The 17,368-nt window shown below is 40.8% G+C and overlaps 1 protein-coding gene and 1 long non-coding RNA gene across 6 annotated transcripts in view; one reads left to right on the forward strand and one right to left on the reverse strand.

Moving 5' to 3' along the window:
- LOC147251977 (uncharacterized) overlaps positions 1 to 17,368 on the reverse strand; it is a 109,353-nt gene that overhangs the window by 12,857 nt on the left and 79,128 nt on the right. The gene's annotated exons all lie outside the window — the stretch shown is intronic.
- Positions 2,733 to 17,368, forward strand: part of galnt13 (polypeptide N-acetylgalactosaminyltransferase 13) — a 37,373-nt gene continuing 22,737 nt past the window's right edge. For 3 of the 5 annotated variants that reach the window (XM_086220039.1, XM_086220041.1, XM_086220042.1), the window contains exons 1-3: positions 2,733 to 3,153; positions 7,764 to 8,056; positions 14,986 to 15,154. In XM_086220039.1, coding sequence (XP_086076165.1) covers positions 7,915 to 8,056; positions 14,986 to 15,154 — 311 coding nt within the window. In that variant the 5' untranslated portion in view covers positions 2,733 to 3,153; positions 7,764 to 7,914. The remainder of the gene's footprint in view (positions 3,154 to 7,763; positions 8,057 to 14,985; positions 15,155 to 17,368) is intronic. The other 2 variants (XM_086220040.1, XM_086220043.1) reach the window with 2 other exon arrangements.

A 17,368-nucleotide genomic window follows, 5' to 3' on the forward strand; every position in this document is an offset into this window, starting at 1 on the left:
AAAGCCTGTGATGGGTCTAGACACAAGAGGCCAGTGATGGGTCTAGACCAGTTTTACAAGGGGGGCCAAGCTGGGGCCAGATGTGTTGCAACGTTCAACCAAAGCCAGAAGAGACAAAGACTGTATGATGAAAAAGCTAAATAAAACACCATTGTTGTTATTTCAGTAACACTGTATATGTCAGTGTCAGTATAGGTCTTGAATCCTGGTGGTTGTGTACTGCTCTAAGGGTGTTAAGACACACACATGGGGGGGGGGGGGGCATAGAAGGTCCAAGCATAGGGGCACTGGACCCTGTTGCCCCCCCCCCCCCCGTAGTTGTATGCATATGTTGTGCAATCAGAGACACCACCTTGTATATCACACCACATGGAAACTACAATATTTGATAGACTGTAACCCTGGGTTCTCTCTGGTACTCCAGCTTCCTCCCACAGTCTAAAGACATCAAGAGGGGACGAGGCTGATTGATACTCTAAATTGACCTTAGGTGTGACTGTGAGTGTGAATGGTTGTCTGTCTATATTCTATATGTGTTGGCCCTGAGATGGACTGGGATAGGCTCCAGCCCCTCCCCCTGTGACCCTTAACAGGATAAGCAGAAGAAGATGGATTGGAGAGGAACTGATTTATTTTAATAGACCCTTTCTAAGACTGTATTTTGGTAGTAATAACAAGTGTGGGCATCCAGAATATTAAAAAAGTTTGAAAACTCCCTACTTGAGGCTCATGTTAGGACTGTATCATCCCGCCATGGAGTGGAGCCCATGTGGTACGTTTGGGGCACATGGCCAGAGTCTGATTTTTCAAATATGTTCCACTCTGTCTCGGGATGATGAATTCCTCTTACAAACCTTTTAGCACTTTCCATTGTAAAGTTATGAGCACATTTGTATCAGGTCGAGAGCAAAAAACAAAACGCAATCCTCACCTGCGGGGTTAGATTTATAGTCACACACGTGTTCCACTCTGTCTCAGGATGATACCTTACAAATATGAGCCTTATAGTATCCATTCCCTATCAAGTTATGGCTTCATTTGTGTCATTCCAGAAAAAGAAAAAAGAATCTTGTTACATTTGGGGAAACAGGCCAGGATCAAGGCTTTTCTCAGGCCTGATTGCAACTGAGCCGTAACTCTGGAAGAGCACGTAGTCGGAGGCTCATGTTTGCACTGTATCATCCCAAGACGGAGAGGAAGACGAGTATTCTGAGTTAGATGTGTTTCAACTTTGTTTGAAACATTGATGTCATGTTGTGTCGCAGAAAGTTTTTCTCTTATCTTGAGGACATTTTAGCACTGTGCTGAAACCAAGTAACATTTCTGTGTAGAAACAGCACAGATGGTATGAACACAACTCTTGTTTTACTATTTGTGACACGTGATTTTTTTTTCCCGCGAAGAAGCTGATGTATTTTATCGTCTCCCACATGAAAAACAAGTTTGATGATTCTCATTCTGTTCTTGAGCTTAAAGAACACATGGACTGACGTAGTGGGTGTGTTGGCTCCGGTTCTCCATGTTGTTTTCAGTCATGAGCGGCGCTCATTCATGGTATACTTCAATGGGATGATCAATATCAGCTTCGAGACACGGTTTACAGTCTGTTACTGTTCTTCAGTGATTGCACATCAGAGCTGTTATGAGCTGCTGTGTGTGAATGAAATATTGGGTTCATTTACGCTCTTAGCTCCACCACTGAAGGGGGGGGGGGTGGGGGGGTGGGAAGCAACAGGCTGCTGAGGTTCTCTCATCAGCAGCAGCAGATGGCAGCATTGCTCAACCTGAGGTCTGACTTTGAAGAGCTGTGGTGTCGACAGAAGCCTCAATTAAACCCAAACACACCCGAGAACTGAGAGGACAGGTAGTTTCTGGTGGTTTGTCTAATTTCCTCTCTGATGGAACACAATACAGCAATCCAGGTGATGCAGAGTTCTATCGCCGCGCCACCGGCTCCCAGTACAAACGATAAACTCAGTTTAACATTCCTGCAAATCCACTGTGTTAATAGATAAGAAGGGGGGGGGGGGGACTGACAAAAATATATAGTTATTTTGGTTCTTGACAATATTTTGACCATAATGTCCAAAATAAAAAAAAAACCAAACAATAAGTAGAATGTATTTGTCAGCAATTTCATTTCTGGACCCTTAAACATAATTGTCTAAAAACCATAATTACAGTAATTCTATTTAATAAATGATTTACTTTTCTAAAACAATAATTCGAATGAATTCAATCAATTTATTTACTCTATTTATTATTAAACAACAGCACAAATATATACATAGAGAGTACACTATAAAACACGCCCGAGGACAAACGGAAATGCTGCTCTACTTCCTTAGGATGGTTTATGAATGGAAAATATTGATTTGTGGATTTTCCATTTGCATGTAGTGGTATTAAATTGACCTCATACAGCAAAATGCGTGAGCAGTTTTCAGAAAAAAAGGAATAAGTGTATAAAATAAAAAAGTAAAGTCCAAAATAAATTACATGTATCCTCTTGGGCTTGCAAAAAGATTCTGCATCATTTTTAAATCTTTGCAGAGGTACAATCGAGGGATTAAAAAGTCTCTTGTTCAGACTTCCAAACAGATATTTCGTGGTTAGAGGCGCCAGTCAGTCCAGATCTGAATAATACAGGTTTTTTTGGTGGTCTTGTTACTGTTACGTGCCTCCATGACCGTGACGCGTCTCTTCAAGAGGATTCTATGATTGACGTCGCTCTCAGCCAATCGGAGAAGAGATCCAGAGACGTTTCCATGTCGATCCGTGCTGTGGTTAGATTGTACCGTGTAATATCTCTCTTCTGCTCTTACCGTTCGAGGGTTGAGTCGGAGAACAGGTGCGTCATTCTGCATTGACCGCCCATGTGAGCGGGGAACATGCATGAAGGCTGGTTAACGGCACCGGGGAGAAATCTGAGGCAGGAGCAGGCACCATGAGAGCGGCTACTGGACGGACAGGATCATCACGCTGGTGTGGGTACCACTCAGCCCTGACATGGACCCTAACTTAGGTGTCGTTAAGAAACGCTTTATTCCTTCACGTGTAGCCGCTAATTGCCTGGTCATGTTGTTTGCACTCAACACGTTTCCTGACTGCAAAGCTGGAGCAGGTCACCGGTTCACTCCATCCATAATTTAGGTAAGAAAGACTATCCTTATCCTTTTCTCTGACGTGCACACCTTCCTCCGGGGGAATAATGCAGTGGTGTCCTTGCTTGCTCACAACATCATCACGTGTATTATTGCTGACGAGATGGAGGAGTTTGAACGCTCATGTTACATCCCACAGAATCAAGTGTCAAGTCCAGTACACGCACAAGGATGGAAGATGAGCGGATGAATGTGTGTGTTTGCCTTGAGTGTGTTCACATGGTCAGAGTGAAGCTTCAACTGTGTTTTGTTTTGGGTTATAAAAGAAGCTACAGGCAATTGGCCTAATGGGCTTAATGGGATCTGCTCCATAATCCCCTCCTGTTCCTGGCAGGGCTGCTGGGGTTGGCCATTTTTCAATATCAGTGCCAATTTCCATGCATTGTGTGTTAGCTTTTTAACGCTTAAATTCTCTTAACACAGTGTTCATGAATCAACTGACAGTTTGACAGTTCGCAGCACTTGATGCCAGAGATTAAATTTGTTTGGCACTCAAAAATTACTGATGTTCATTCAACAGCTCTCGACAATTGGTGCTGGGTATCGTTCACTTAAGAACTGGTATCAGTTCCAGGAATTCAGTACTGACATCAGTGTTACTTCTTTTTAAGGATATTTTACGTTCTCTATAATAAGACAAAGGTAGTTTTTCTTAAACTTCTCATTGTGTATGTGAGCTGGCATTATTCCGCTATTAACACAATGAAATCAACACTCTTTGAATTTACTTGAATAAAATTACAGTAGAAGTAAATAGGAGAAGTATCGGATTCAAACTTGTAGCACTCTGATCTTAGTGACAGTACTGAGCAGAGAAACAGACACATTGCATTGCTCTTGGCCCATTTCAAAGTCTGATTTTTGAAAAAAAAAATTAGTGCGGCCTTCCGCTACCGATTTTTGCCGATTCTGATTTTCTGTCAAATAACTGCACTTCACGGAAAAAAGACAAAAGCAGTTGAATGCAGCAGCCGGTGAAGGACAGGCGAGGCTGCAGGCTAGACAAAACACAACAATCAACTTTTCTTAAATAGAAATTTTATTTTTAAAATTATCGAAAATGTTACTCTTGCAGAGCCACCAAAATCACACTAGGTTACTGGATCTCCTCTTTCTTTAACATGTCTGACATGTCTTGTACTTATGGAACAGAAGCAATAGAATGCAGCACCCGCTGAGGGTCAGGAGAGGCTGCGAGCGGGTTCTTAGCTAAGAGCTCTGCCTGCCAGCCTTAGCCGCTCTCCCTTTGTTAGCCTCCTCAAACTGGGTGGCTCCATGGGGTGATGGAGTTCTAGGTGTCTGGTTAGGTTTGCTGTTTGTTGTGGCCTCACCCCGTTTATTTTGGCTTTACATGTTTTACAAATGGTGAATTTGACCCTGAATCTCCACCGGGCAGAGCTGTGCCACATTCGGGCTGCAGTGCCGATCACGTCAGTCCCCGTCAGTCAGCTTTGTCAACTTAATCAGATCCTGCTGATTTGGTCGTTGTCTGTGATTTTGCTATCAGGAGCCTGCAAAATGTGTTTTATTTTGAAAATTGACCTGATTATATTATGCCATTTATATGAATATTTCCTGTCTGTCTGGATCTGCTCTATGTAAATTGATGCGCCATCTGTCAAAGTAGACTAGCTGCTTTTCCTGGCGAAGCGGCCCGCCGCAAGTGACCCATTAGTAATCAGTAATATGTGACTCTGATCAGCTGGTCACCCGTTAGGTCGGACACGCTGAAAACCGGGCAATCAGTACAGTCCTTGTTCTTGAAGCGCGTTGCTGACATGAAAACACCAAACGGAGTTTTTTGCAGCACTACTGCAACACATACGACAGTCAAATTGCTTTTTTGGCAAATGCAAAAGCTTCCAGCGAACTTTACGGCCTCTGAATTATTAACAAGAAATTATTCAGGCGATTACCTGTAGCCGAACAGCTCTTTATCGTAGCCCAGCGCACAGCCTAGTGGCACAAAATGGTCCATTTATACATTTACTTTATCAGCAGATTAAAAAAAGCACAGCTCCTGAAATTGTAAAAATGCTGAATATCTGATCTGATAATCCTACTTGCCGTTTACTGCCTGGGTCATTTCATAATATGTACATAACATTATATTGTTAAGTCAACAGATAAATTGATCCAATAATTGTTCATTTAAAAATGTTCATGTCAATGATTACAACAGTACAAGCAAAGCTGCAAAGTTACTGAACATGTTATATTGAAAAGTAAAGTGTCTATTAAGTTCTAGTGCAACTCACTGAACAGTTACACACTGGATATACGGTAGCTGCCATAACATACATGTGTCACAATAGGATTTCATTGATTCAGTATACTGCGATGTTATATCAGTACCAGGGGCTGCATACAGGATTGTGAAAAATGAAGTCACAATATTGCTTCATCGATCATACCACAGACCTTTTGAGCCTTGAGTCGTTCCAAAACCAAACACGTCTTTGTAACTTGCGTGGAGCAGATGTCTGGAGGTTCAAACGGACAGAGATCTCTCCAGGATGAAGGTCGAAGAGTTTTACTGTGACCATTTTGTTGCTTGCACTATTAACCTGAACGTCTTGATTGCCCATCCAGACATCCATCTACTTGGCTTTGAGCGTAGTCTGTAAACGGTGTATGAAGCGTGTGTGTCTGAGAACATCCATCGTACGGTGATGTTCTAGGTATGAAACCCTGGATGCAGCTGGACGGAGGCGGCCTTGTTTTTGAACGAGATAAGCGTTGGCCCAGGGCAGCCGTGTCAGCGCCCATGATGGACGTGCTAGCGAGGGTAATGTTTGTGTGAGCGGTGCAACATCATTACCATGCTGCCGGTGAAAGATAAGGGAATATGGTAGATGCCCTGCAGGAGGTACTGCAGGGCATTTTGCACTGGTTGTTAAAGTAAATGTTAAAGTAAGATGCAAATGTATTTTCATTTTAATTTAGCATTCATTGTAAAGCTCAGTTGGCTTTACCAGATGAACTTCATGGCCTTTCAATATACACCAAGAATTGAAGTTTTACTCCTCAATATTTATGTTTCATCTGTCAAAAAGGCTACTGGCAGTTTGTGCTTGAGCTGTTATGGTTGTCAGGATGTCTTCTTCTTCTTCTTCTTCTTCTTCTTCTTCTGTTGTTATATGTGGTTCACGTTAAACCCCTAAAGCAGGTTGGTGCCTTTCATGGCAGCCTTCACCATTAGAGTGCAAACAGGGCAGCGTTTTTTCAGTTCTTTGAGGTCCGCTAAGGTAGAAAGGTGCCGTGTTAACAGCTCATTTACGTTACACTTTAATAGCCGATCATTTTAGTGAACTGGCTGACATTCAGCACCAGCGAGATGTCTAACCTCCACAAATCACTGATGGTACGACGGTTTCCCAGATGGTCGACGTCACACGACTGGTGATGTGAGAGAAGAGTGCAAGTGAAAATGAGCATTCACTCGTCCTATCAAATGAGAAGTGTGAAGGGGGAACGCCAATATCTCCATCCTCCAGAGGCGTATAGAATGTGTTCTTTTACTCTTTTGACATCTCCAAATTATATTAAAGGAAACAAGAAATTATGACCGTGGTGATTATTAACTAGCGTGCATGTATCTAGAAGGGTTGCAACGTTTGCTCGGTGTTGTGGTTGTTGGGTTTTCGGTTTGTTTTGTTCTGTTTTGTTCATTAAGCAGAGGAAAAACATTCTCACCAAACGAATGAAATGGGGAAAAAAATAAATAACATGAATAAATGTAGTGTAACCGCTGGCAGAGTTTGCTGTGGTTTGTGTGATATGAAGCTTGATAACTTTTGTTCTGGTCGCATGTGCAAATTGTACCTGTGGTTTCCTGTCGAATGATTCTGTTCTTTTATTTTTTTTAATTTATTTTTACTGTTTGGTTTTGCATTCCTAGGATCAAGAGTCTGTCCAATAAAGAATTCCGGGCCAGGATCATTAGCTTATTGCAGATTTATTTGTATCTGTGTAAATGACATCCAGTAATAAGAAGAAGATTCTGTTGCAGCACAGAAATGATTATTTTCTGGGATAATACAGATTATTTGCTCAAGGTAATGATCTGAATGGATTTTTTTTTTTTGGTATAAAAATAAGTGATTTTTGAAACATAAAGGCTGAATGATGGATTGCACTGCATGGCAAGCGGGTAGTAAACTTAAAAGAAAGAGAATATGAGAAAATAAATATCAGGATGACTCGTAGTTTACGGACTGAGTCAGGATGCACCACTGTCGTAGTTGGAGGAAGAGTGTGTCCTCCCGCTCATGGATGATAATCCTGATAAGATCTTCTGATTGTATTCTGGGTACGACCAGCACCTCCCACGCTAGATGAACACGAGTGAGCTCTAATTGATATATGAACACATTTTAATTAAAAAAGCCTCATTAAATGTAAATTCCATCTCTGACTGAAGTGAACGAGGAAAATCACCTTATGTTACAGAACCGTGACTAAGATGATTACTCATCACTTTGAAAAGAGACATCTTGACACGTGGAGTGTTTCCAATAATCACGAATCACCGCAGGCTAAAATAATTGTCGTTATTTCCGATGTCCTGAGACTTTTATGCTCCTCTCTCTCCACCAGGATGAGGCCTCTTCGTCAAACCTTCCCTGTCTCCTCCCTGTTTCCTCACCCCGTCTCCAGAGTTCAAACGCCTCGTCAGCAGACCGAGCGCTCCTGAGCACTCGCGCCTACCTTCCCTGCTTGGCCGGCTCTCTGACATCCCCCGGATTTGATGCGACGGTTCGTCTACTGTAAGGTGGTTTTGACCACCTCTCTCGTGTGGGTGCTGGTGGACGTGTTCCTGCTCCTCTACTTCAGCGAGTGTAACAAATGTGATGATAGGAAGGACCGCTCACTGCTGCCTGCCCTCCGTGGTGAGTCCCCGTCACTGCTGCGCCGCTTCTTCATCTCACAATAGACTTGATTAAGCTTGAACTTCTCATCGGGCCATTAAGCAATGAAGACTTTCCCCGCTCTTCTTAAAGATTTAACTGTTCCATATTTTGCACTTTTCAGGTTTTTATTGAAATATTCTGCTGCTGAGCTGATTAAAAATAAAAGTATCAAAAGGAGCAGTAGATTTCTGAATTCATTTGAAGACTTGTAAGAATTAATGAAATGGTTCATTTGCGGATTGAAAGGGTGTAGTAGTAATGGTCTTAGGAGGGGAGGGGATTGAGACCAACTTCAGCTGTGACAAATTGGTGTTGCCTGAAGTTATAATGTGCAGTGATTTAGTCTAACTTAACCAAAATCCAATTATAGTCATATCTTCATTACACACACTGAATTGCCTACATGGTGTTACTAAATTCATAGAATCATTATCTGTTAGAGGACCGCATGTGACTGCGCTCGTTTCTCATGTTGTGACCCTCGATTCAGCACTTCGGATTCATTTACATGCCAGCGTACGTCATGGATATGCACATTCTGGGTAATTTAAAAAGCATTCATTGTAGTTGCATTGTTTTTCTGTCTCAATCAACATTACAGTGCGGGATTTTACTGTCACAGTTGGACAAATTGAAACTTAATTACCACAAAATGAAAAACTCATTTTGGCCAGCTTGGGAACGGGATGATGTCATGTTTCTGCTCCTACCTGTTTAGTCGCTTCTAAATATCAGAATAATTAAATACTAGATACTGAATATAAAGATCTAAATGCCTGGTGGTTGAATATCAAGAAGTCATCAGCATGGACTGTAAAAAAAAAAAAAGGGGGGGTGTGGTAACTTTTACATTTAAGGTGGAGCTTTAACATTGCACTCAGGCACAACATTTGATAAAATACCATTCAAATTAAATATAGTTTTGCAGCAGAGAGGTCTTGCATCATGTTCTGCAGACTTGAGAAATCAACTTTTTTTCATACAGATTCACACAAAAATCATAACCAATATTTGCCATCCTCTTTTAGAGTTCAGGTGGACTGCAGTGCAGTAGTTTTGATGTAAATGTAAGTTAAAATCAATAAGTTTCAAAAATACATAAAAAAAAAACAAGTGAATCCCAACAGATCGGTTTACTCTTGAGATTTCAGGCTGTAATATTTTTTATATATCTTTTATATATAAAAGAGGTAAAGCTAATGTAGGATTATTAATTGTTAGAACTTCAATTAAGCAAATTTATTTTGGGTGACTGTAATTTTGATATCATCCATCCTTTGTTCAGCATCAGTCAAACAAGCTTGTGAATGATTTGGTAAGTTAACTATGACAATGCACATCTCTGATATTCTCTACATTACTCTGCGCGCGCGCGCGCGTGTGTGTGTGTCCCTCTTAAGCAGTTCATTTCCTCACATGCCCTGGAGTAAGCAGGTTTCTAATAGGCTTGCTAAGCTGCTTTTAAGGTTAGAGCGAGGCACAGTCTCCAGCTACTGAGACTGATTAATACTATACAAAAGTCTAAGGTTACATTGAAGTCACTGTACTCGTAAAATAGCTTAATATTTGAGCTGTTGAGAATATTTTGACCTGACCCCTTTAGCTGATTTAAAAGAAAAACAAACCCATAACAACAAAGGCGAACTTTCCTGGTTTATTTTGCCATTTATAATTTAATAATCCTACATTTAGGTTAAATTGTCAAAGCTTTTGTTCTCCATGTAAGATGGTAGGTAATTGTAGAAATGAATTGCTTCAAGATTCTGAACCAAGGGTGACCAAAATGTCTTAATAAATAATATGAGTCACAAATGACTAAAAGAGATCCATATTAAAATGAAAACAATCAAATATGCAGAGGCTAAATTTCCTCTACCAATGAGGTTGTTTTCATTTGCCATCTGTTCACAGGTTTATTTAAAAGCACAACCATGATGCGGTCCATTTCTTACCAGATTTGGAACGATATCCAGATATATGTGGAGGTTTGTTGCAGATATCCAAAGAGTGGCTCTATTGGCCTTGGCAGAGGTGACCTCTGGTTGTTGTGTTTGTGTGTGTATTTGATTGGTGAGAGTAGCTGTGAAAGAACTACACAATCATGAATCAAGGCAGCAGAATTCTCTTTGAGGTGTGTGTGTGTGTGTGTGTGTGTGTGTGTGTGTGTGTGTGTGTGTGTTTGTGTGGGGATGAATACATTCAATCCTTTCGCCTTTGAATTGCAGTTTTTCTTTTGACTGGGTTTGAACATGCATTTTTTTTTTTTTTTGCACAGCAGAGAATATTCACATACGCATTGTGGCTGCGGCTGTCAGATAATTAATGTTACATGTGAAAAGGAGGCAGCTGTGGTTTGAGGATGACTCTGCAGAAAAAGTGGAACTTGCCAAAGTTATTACCCAGTGTACTGGCTGGCTAGTGAATCCTGAATGATTACTTCAGAGTCTTGGTATAAGTATATTCTACTGTGCATGTCACATTTAAAGATGTACATCATCAGCCAGTGACCAAAAGTGACCGTTTTGTTAGCTTAATGAGTCTCTAACAGATTATGTCAGGAGCGCAGTTCACCTCGAGTACGTAGCAAAACAGCCACACAAGCTAGCATGTCTCCCAAGTTCAAGGTAGACGTTCTTCAGCCTTAGACACATGCTTTACACCAAAGTCTACAATAAAGCACACAGACACAATTATGAAACATTCAGAGTAACAAATTTATTCAGACACTTAACATCACTCGGCTGAATATGCCCAGTTTGAAGGAGCTAACAGAGGCAAACTGGCTAAAGCTAGTGAGAGAGCAGAGCTAGCCATTAGCGCTGTTATCAGTTGTCAGTTATCAAAGTTAAAAACTCTGCTGCAGATTTTAGCTGATCGCTTGTAATCTGATCTATTTACTATAACTGAGATTATCAGATGTAAATAAAATAGATAACTTGTAAACATTGCCATTAGTTTGATTGCTGGTCTGTCAAAATGTTCGGGATGGATTTTTATTTTTTGATACAATTTAGGCTGAGTTGGATTTTGGAACTGATCTGGCTGGTTTGCAATGAATCCATTCAGAATCCTCAATATGTTCCTCTGGCTTGTATTTTTTTGAGTCAGCTCCTCATCCATTGCATGCTTTTTTAATATGAGGAGTCGGTGATCCCATATTATTTATTTCCAGGTTGATAATGACCTTTTGAAGAATGTTTGCCTTAAATCTCTCATTGGAGCAGCTACGTCTCAGCACTGGTCGGTGCTTTGCACTTTTACCAGAATAAATACCTTTTATGGTCTTGTAAAATGGCCATTTAATGTAGCGTGTGCTTGACATGCTAAAGTAAAGTTGTTTGAACTGTTGCTGTTTGTTAATATATAACATGGTGTAGACCAACTTGCATCACCCTCAGTATGATGTCATCAGAGAGCTACAGCGAGAAATAAATGAGCATAAAATGCACAACAGCCTTTTCCGTATGCATTTCGGCTGGGTCAAATTTGGCCTAAAATGGCAAAAGTGTCCAAGTTAATAGTTCCACCATGTCAGATGTACTGAAGTTGATCAAATCCAAACTCTATTCAGAAAACAAGCACTTTAAAATTTGCTTGCTGTCTTATGGGAAGATGTGACAGAAGATGATTTACTAATCAACACCCCTGTGCATGATTTTAAAACACTAGTTCAGAAACAGTGTTTCTATCTTCCTCCTGATACAAAAAGCTCCTCACCTTCCTGGTGGTACTTTTTTCTCTCCAAACTGGTTTTGATGTTTTTTTTCTGGATGTTTTGTCTGCTGAATGCCAACATCCTGTGTTTATCTGCGTTGATTGAGCGTTTGAAAGGGCTGAGTGTGTTTGATAGACATAGTTTTCAATCATCCAGCTCAGCTCTTGAGCTGCGTCCATCAAATTTATTCCGATGGAGAGTGTCAGCATGAGGGCTGTAGTGATACACTAATCTCGCGATACAATATGATACACAATATTCGGCTCACGATACGATATATATCACGATATTCAGCTCACGATATAATTCGATACACTTACATCCTTTTCTGAAAGGATTTAAAGGGACAAAGTGATTTTGGTGACATCTTGTGAGTGTTCCACTGACTTGGATTGAATGAACTGAACTGAAAGCATCAATTACACAACATATGGCTCTGACTGGCAGCTTGCAAATGCTGGACAAAATGAATCAAAGATGTGGTGAGAAAATCAGTTTCATTTATTGAAACTGAGTGCAAATTGTAGCTTTCAAAAAGTAAAGTGAACAATGGAGAGTTAAAGTGCAGCAAGTGGCCTTCTTTGCCAGCTTTTTTAGCTTGATACTTAACATATGAGGTAGCCACTAGCCAGTCAAGCCACCAGGTTAACTAAATATAAACCATGGCAGCCAATAATTCAATTCGTGGGTGACGATAGCACAGAGAGGCTCCATCGCGTTCACCATGCGCCTAAAGCCGGTGTTTTCCACCACCGAATAAGGTCTCAAATCCTGACAGATAAAGTAGGCAATGGACTCCACAATTTACTGTGACCTCGGTGAAGAAGATGGGAACGTGGCAACCACCGCCGTCACTGTCCAGCGTGGTTTGTTTCGGGTCGTGCCGCAGCTTCTTTGGCTCGGTCTCAGTTAGCATTTCCTTGTCCGGGTGATGACGTTTTAGGTGGGCTCGCAGGTTGGTGGTATTTCCAGAGTACTTAACGTTTGTGTGACATAGTTTGCAAACCGCCATACTTTTGTCTAAATCGTCGCTTTTCTTTTTTGTTTTTGAACCCAAAATGCTCCCACACATCTGCGTTTAAGCATGCAGGCGCTGGACTTACACTCGCTGCCATTCTGCTGAATCTCTCAGCTCTAACCGGATGAGAAAGGTGTCGGAGTCTGGGTAACTAGAAATGCTCTACAGCGACACTAGCGGCAGGCAGACTGAATTGCTCGTCCTGCAAAGTGCAGGACACGGGGGATTTGAATGGGGCTTAATGTATTGATACTTGCAGCTGATAAATCAATACTCTCTGGGGAAACAAAATATGGATAGATATCGCAGAATCAATAAATTGCTCAGCCCTAATCAGCATCTCCATAAAGAAAATCACTGGAGATTAACAATCAGCTGACAACAGATCATTTTCACGGGGGTTGGAAGGAATCCTCTTAACCTGGAGCCTCGCAGCTAATGTGAACTGTGTGTCCCCCTTTTCATGGAAATGACTGCCTCTGCTCTCAGAGATTATTAGAGAGAGATGGGGCGAGGGCCCAGTCATAAATCCTGGGGGGTTATTTACCTTTTGTTAATGGAGCCGGCTCGCTGCTGCAGCGACAACAACAACATTGGCAAGGCTGCTGTTCAGCCGCCGTTTGACTATAGGGAAGAGGACTGCTGTAACTTTGAGGATGACTTTGCTTTCACCAGTACATGTTCCCCCAAGTGTCCGGTTCAAAACCACTAATAGATTAAACAGAAATTAAATAGAGCTGCCAGACAGTACAGTACTTAATACCCAGCCAAGCCAAGCCATGGCAACGGGGAGGGAGATTAAGCTGGGCGCTGTGCTCTCCGTAGAAGCCGTATCACATTTTCACTTTTTCTCAAGTGTGTGCTAACATATTTATCCAGCCTCTAACAGTGCGTGACAATGCTTCACCAGCAGATTTGACTCTTACATTATTTTGACGGATGCAGATGTGTTATGAACTGAGAATGGTAATCATTGCATTCCATTTTCACGGACAAAAATAAAAAAAACAAAAATGACTGCGTTTTTTTATTTTTTTATTCAGGCGCTGACATTATTCACATATCATCTGGCTTCTGTCACGGGTAGACTATCAGAGTTATGGCGCAGTTTCACGTGCCGATCCTATCCCACTACCAAGACCTGAGCATGAACCGCTGTCACTGATCCATACAGTACACACAGATCTAATACATCGCTTCGTATTACATTGGACTTGAATGCATTTGGTATATATTTTTGTCCTTTAACTAATAAGTAGTTGTGTGTGGTTTACAATAGCCTGATGATGCAACCTTCAGTAACAACAACAATAATATAAATAGCAGAGCCACTGGCAGTAACTTGCTCCCTCAAACTATGCAAATGCTAATGCAGGATTCATTCAAATACTCTCCCTTCCAATTTTTACAATGAGGTCTGTTGCAAGAATAACCTGTCTTCACCTTTTCAGCGTGAATTCAGATTGTGCCACTTTAATAAAAACAAATTGTTTTTTTTTTGTTTTGTTTTTTTGTAATTTGCTAAAGAGAAGCAAACTGTTATAGAAGTTGGTCTGTGATTGCAGTTTGTGTAGTGAATATGTTTATACTGTATTTGAACATGTTGTGAGTTGAATAACATTTCAATCAATTGTGCAGAAGAGAAAAGGAGACACTCACATTTTCTTCTGAAATACTTATTTTTAGTTAGAAGCTGCGGATTAATAAAGGTTAGTGATGAATGAACATATTTCTTTTCTGAACAATAGATTAAAGTATGCATTTTAACGTGAACAGTCAAAGACATGAACAAGCACCTTCATATTTATATTGGTGCACGTTCTCCTTAACCTGACACCAGGCTCGTGAATCAAATGCTGCTTTTATACTGGAACTGTTCAACCAGTGCCGACTTCTTTCTTTGTGTTCAAGAGAAATCCTTCAAACAATATGAATCAGTCTGGGCTCAGAGAGCTCATTCTCATCATATATTAAGAAATGTGGGGGTGCTTTTGTAATTTAATGGGCGAACATCAATCTGATATTCTTTGTGAATCAAGAAATAGCCTGTATGTGCAAAGTTTTACAATGCAGTTTGACCGGTTCCTCACATTCTGATTTTAAAAAAACGGTACAATCGCGATGCTTTCCCCTCAGTCATCCTTGTGTTCTACCTTTTCCCTATGTGTGTTCCAGCTGTGATATCTCGGAGCCACGAGGGTCCGGGCGAGATGGGCAAAGCAGTGAACATCCCCAAGGAGGACCAGGAGAAAATGAAGGAGCTCTTTAAGATTAACCAGTTCAATCTGATGGCCAGTGACATGATTGCACTCAACAGGAGTCTGCCGGATGTGAGGCTGGATGGGTGTGTAAAGCTCATGTGTTTTGCATACGCACGCAGTGACTCACACCCTCGTACACCTTGAGCATCATGCTTGTAAAAAAATTCATGCAATATAGATATATTTTCCTGCCATGGAAATGAACCGCAGCTTGATTTAATAGTCTACATAACGATCACATTTCTTTAATGAGCCTGGGAGTCTAGTAGATGTCCCAGCCGTGATCTCTCCAGCAGTTTACATTTGGATGCTGAAGTCCTGGAGTCACATGCATAAATAAAAAAACACCCCGTTCTTGGAAAAAGGGCAGAAATGTGGAAATGCATTCTTTAGTCAGATTTATACAGCCACGTGTACATATGGCTCTTAGAAATCTCAGTCATTAACACTACTCATGCGCACAAGCTAGTTTTCCCCCTTTGCTGTCCAGGAGGGGATGTAAACACTCCCTTCATTCATTACTTGCAGATAAAGAATGCTGTTTTCGCTTCAGGTTATTAAACAATGACAACAACAGCGAAAAAAAAGCGTGATTCCACCCAATGAGAAATTCAGACATGTCACAGGATGTGACAGTCTCAGCTCTGGAACAATGAACGCGACAAAAGATGGTTAAAAAGAAAATGGCCTTGAGGAGAAGCTGAAGAACGCGTAAGCTCCTGTACGGAAGGACGAACTGTAACGCGCTCCCGCAGCTGTATATAGCTCCAGCAACAGATGGAAAATAGTCATTGTGATTTTGATAAGAGTTCTGATAACATTCATTGCCTTTTTTTGAATTGTTAAATTAATATAGGTAAACAGAAACCATGTACCAACAGTGATAAATTGTTGGGTTTTTTAAAATTTTATTCATCTGACTGACTTTTGTCTTCCACTTCACGTTATCAGTCTTTACTTCTTCAAAAACCACATGTACACATATTTGGAAGTTTGTTCTTTGTGTTAACCATGCAGATTATTAATAGTTCTGACCCCTGCGATTAATTTCTCTCCTTTGCGTCCCTTTTCAAATTTTTTTTTCCTCTCTCATGTGTGATGTGTTTGCTCAAGTTTCACTCTCCCAAATGTCCTCAGCATGTCAGCTCATCAGGGTCACAGGCAGTGATAGAAGGCATTGTAGCAGAGGATGAAGTGGTGATGTTGACAGTCATCAAGGTTATGTCATTCCGAGGATTAAAATGCATTCGGCTGTCACTCCTCCATTAGATGCTATTGTAATTATGTACTGTAATGATGGGCAGCGTTGTGGCTCAGGTGCGCACGTCAGCCCTGACATTTCAGTGGAGGAAGGTTTTTGTTTACTGTCATTCAACATCCACTTGAGCATTTAATGAAAATCCTAGGAGCAATTTGCATGACTCCCATGTACATTCATCTCATGTCGCTGCAGTACTCTGCCACTCACTTCCAGTGATGACATTATCAAGGAAATTCATGGTTAAATATTCCGATCCAGCACAAGTTCGTCACTCAACGCTTTCATTAAGTCTCTGCCTGTAAGAAATGAGCGATAGTTCTTCTCTCCACACCTGCATGCTGCGTGCTACATTTTCTAATGTATATCTTGTCTTACCCAGGACTGTAGTCCAGCGGGCCCCAAACTTTTTCCTTTTGGAGGGCCAAAACTCAAACTAAAATGAACACATTGTGTTGTTAAAATGAGTTAGTTTCTTTCTCTCCGCCTTTTTTCTTGCTTCACCTGCACCAAAACAAAGATTCTGCACCAAAGTTTCACTCCGCTGCCTATAAACCATGACCATATAATTCATGTCAGGCTAAAATCAACCTTATGGCTGGCCAAATTTGGCCCCCCAGGTCCCCACTTTAGGCATCCCTGCTCCAGAGCTTTAGAGCATTATGAGAATGCAGATGAAAAAATATGAATTTATCTAATTTAATCATAGCAAATTTTCTCCTACATAGTAAAATTAAAAAAAACAAACCTATATTTTTGGCTGATAATGGATCACAAATATATCACTATCAAGCTGTATGATGTTCTTTTTTTTGCCTGGACATAATTTTCACTTAATTATAACTATTATATTACGAATGAAGTTTATTATATCAGAGGACTGATGTCATTTACGATAATTAAGTTCCTTACAAATTGTACAACAAACGGCCTCCAGTATGTCTTTATCACAAGTGTCTGATAACGAGATCTGACAGATCTTACGAAAGGAAAAACGGTTGATAAATCGATTTTTATTATCTTTTAACACCCTTATATT

Source organism: Aulostomus chinensis, chromosome 12 (assembly GCF_037954235.1).
Source record: "Aulostomus chinensis isolate RoL2024-O1b breed Wild chromosome 12, RoL_Achi_v1.0, whole genome shotgun sequence".
Taxonomy (NCBI): domain Eukaryota; kingdom Metazoa; phylum Chordata; class Actinopteri; order Syngnathiformes; family Aulostomidae; genus Aulostomus; species Aulostomus chinensis.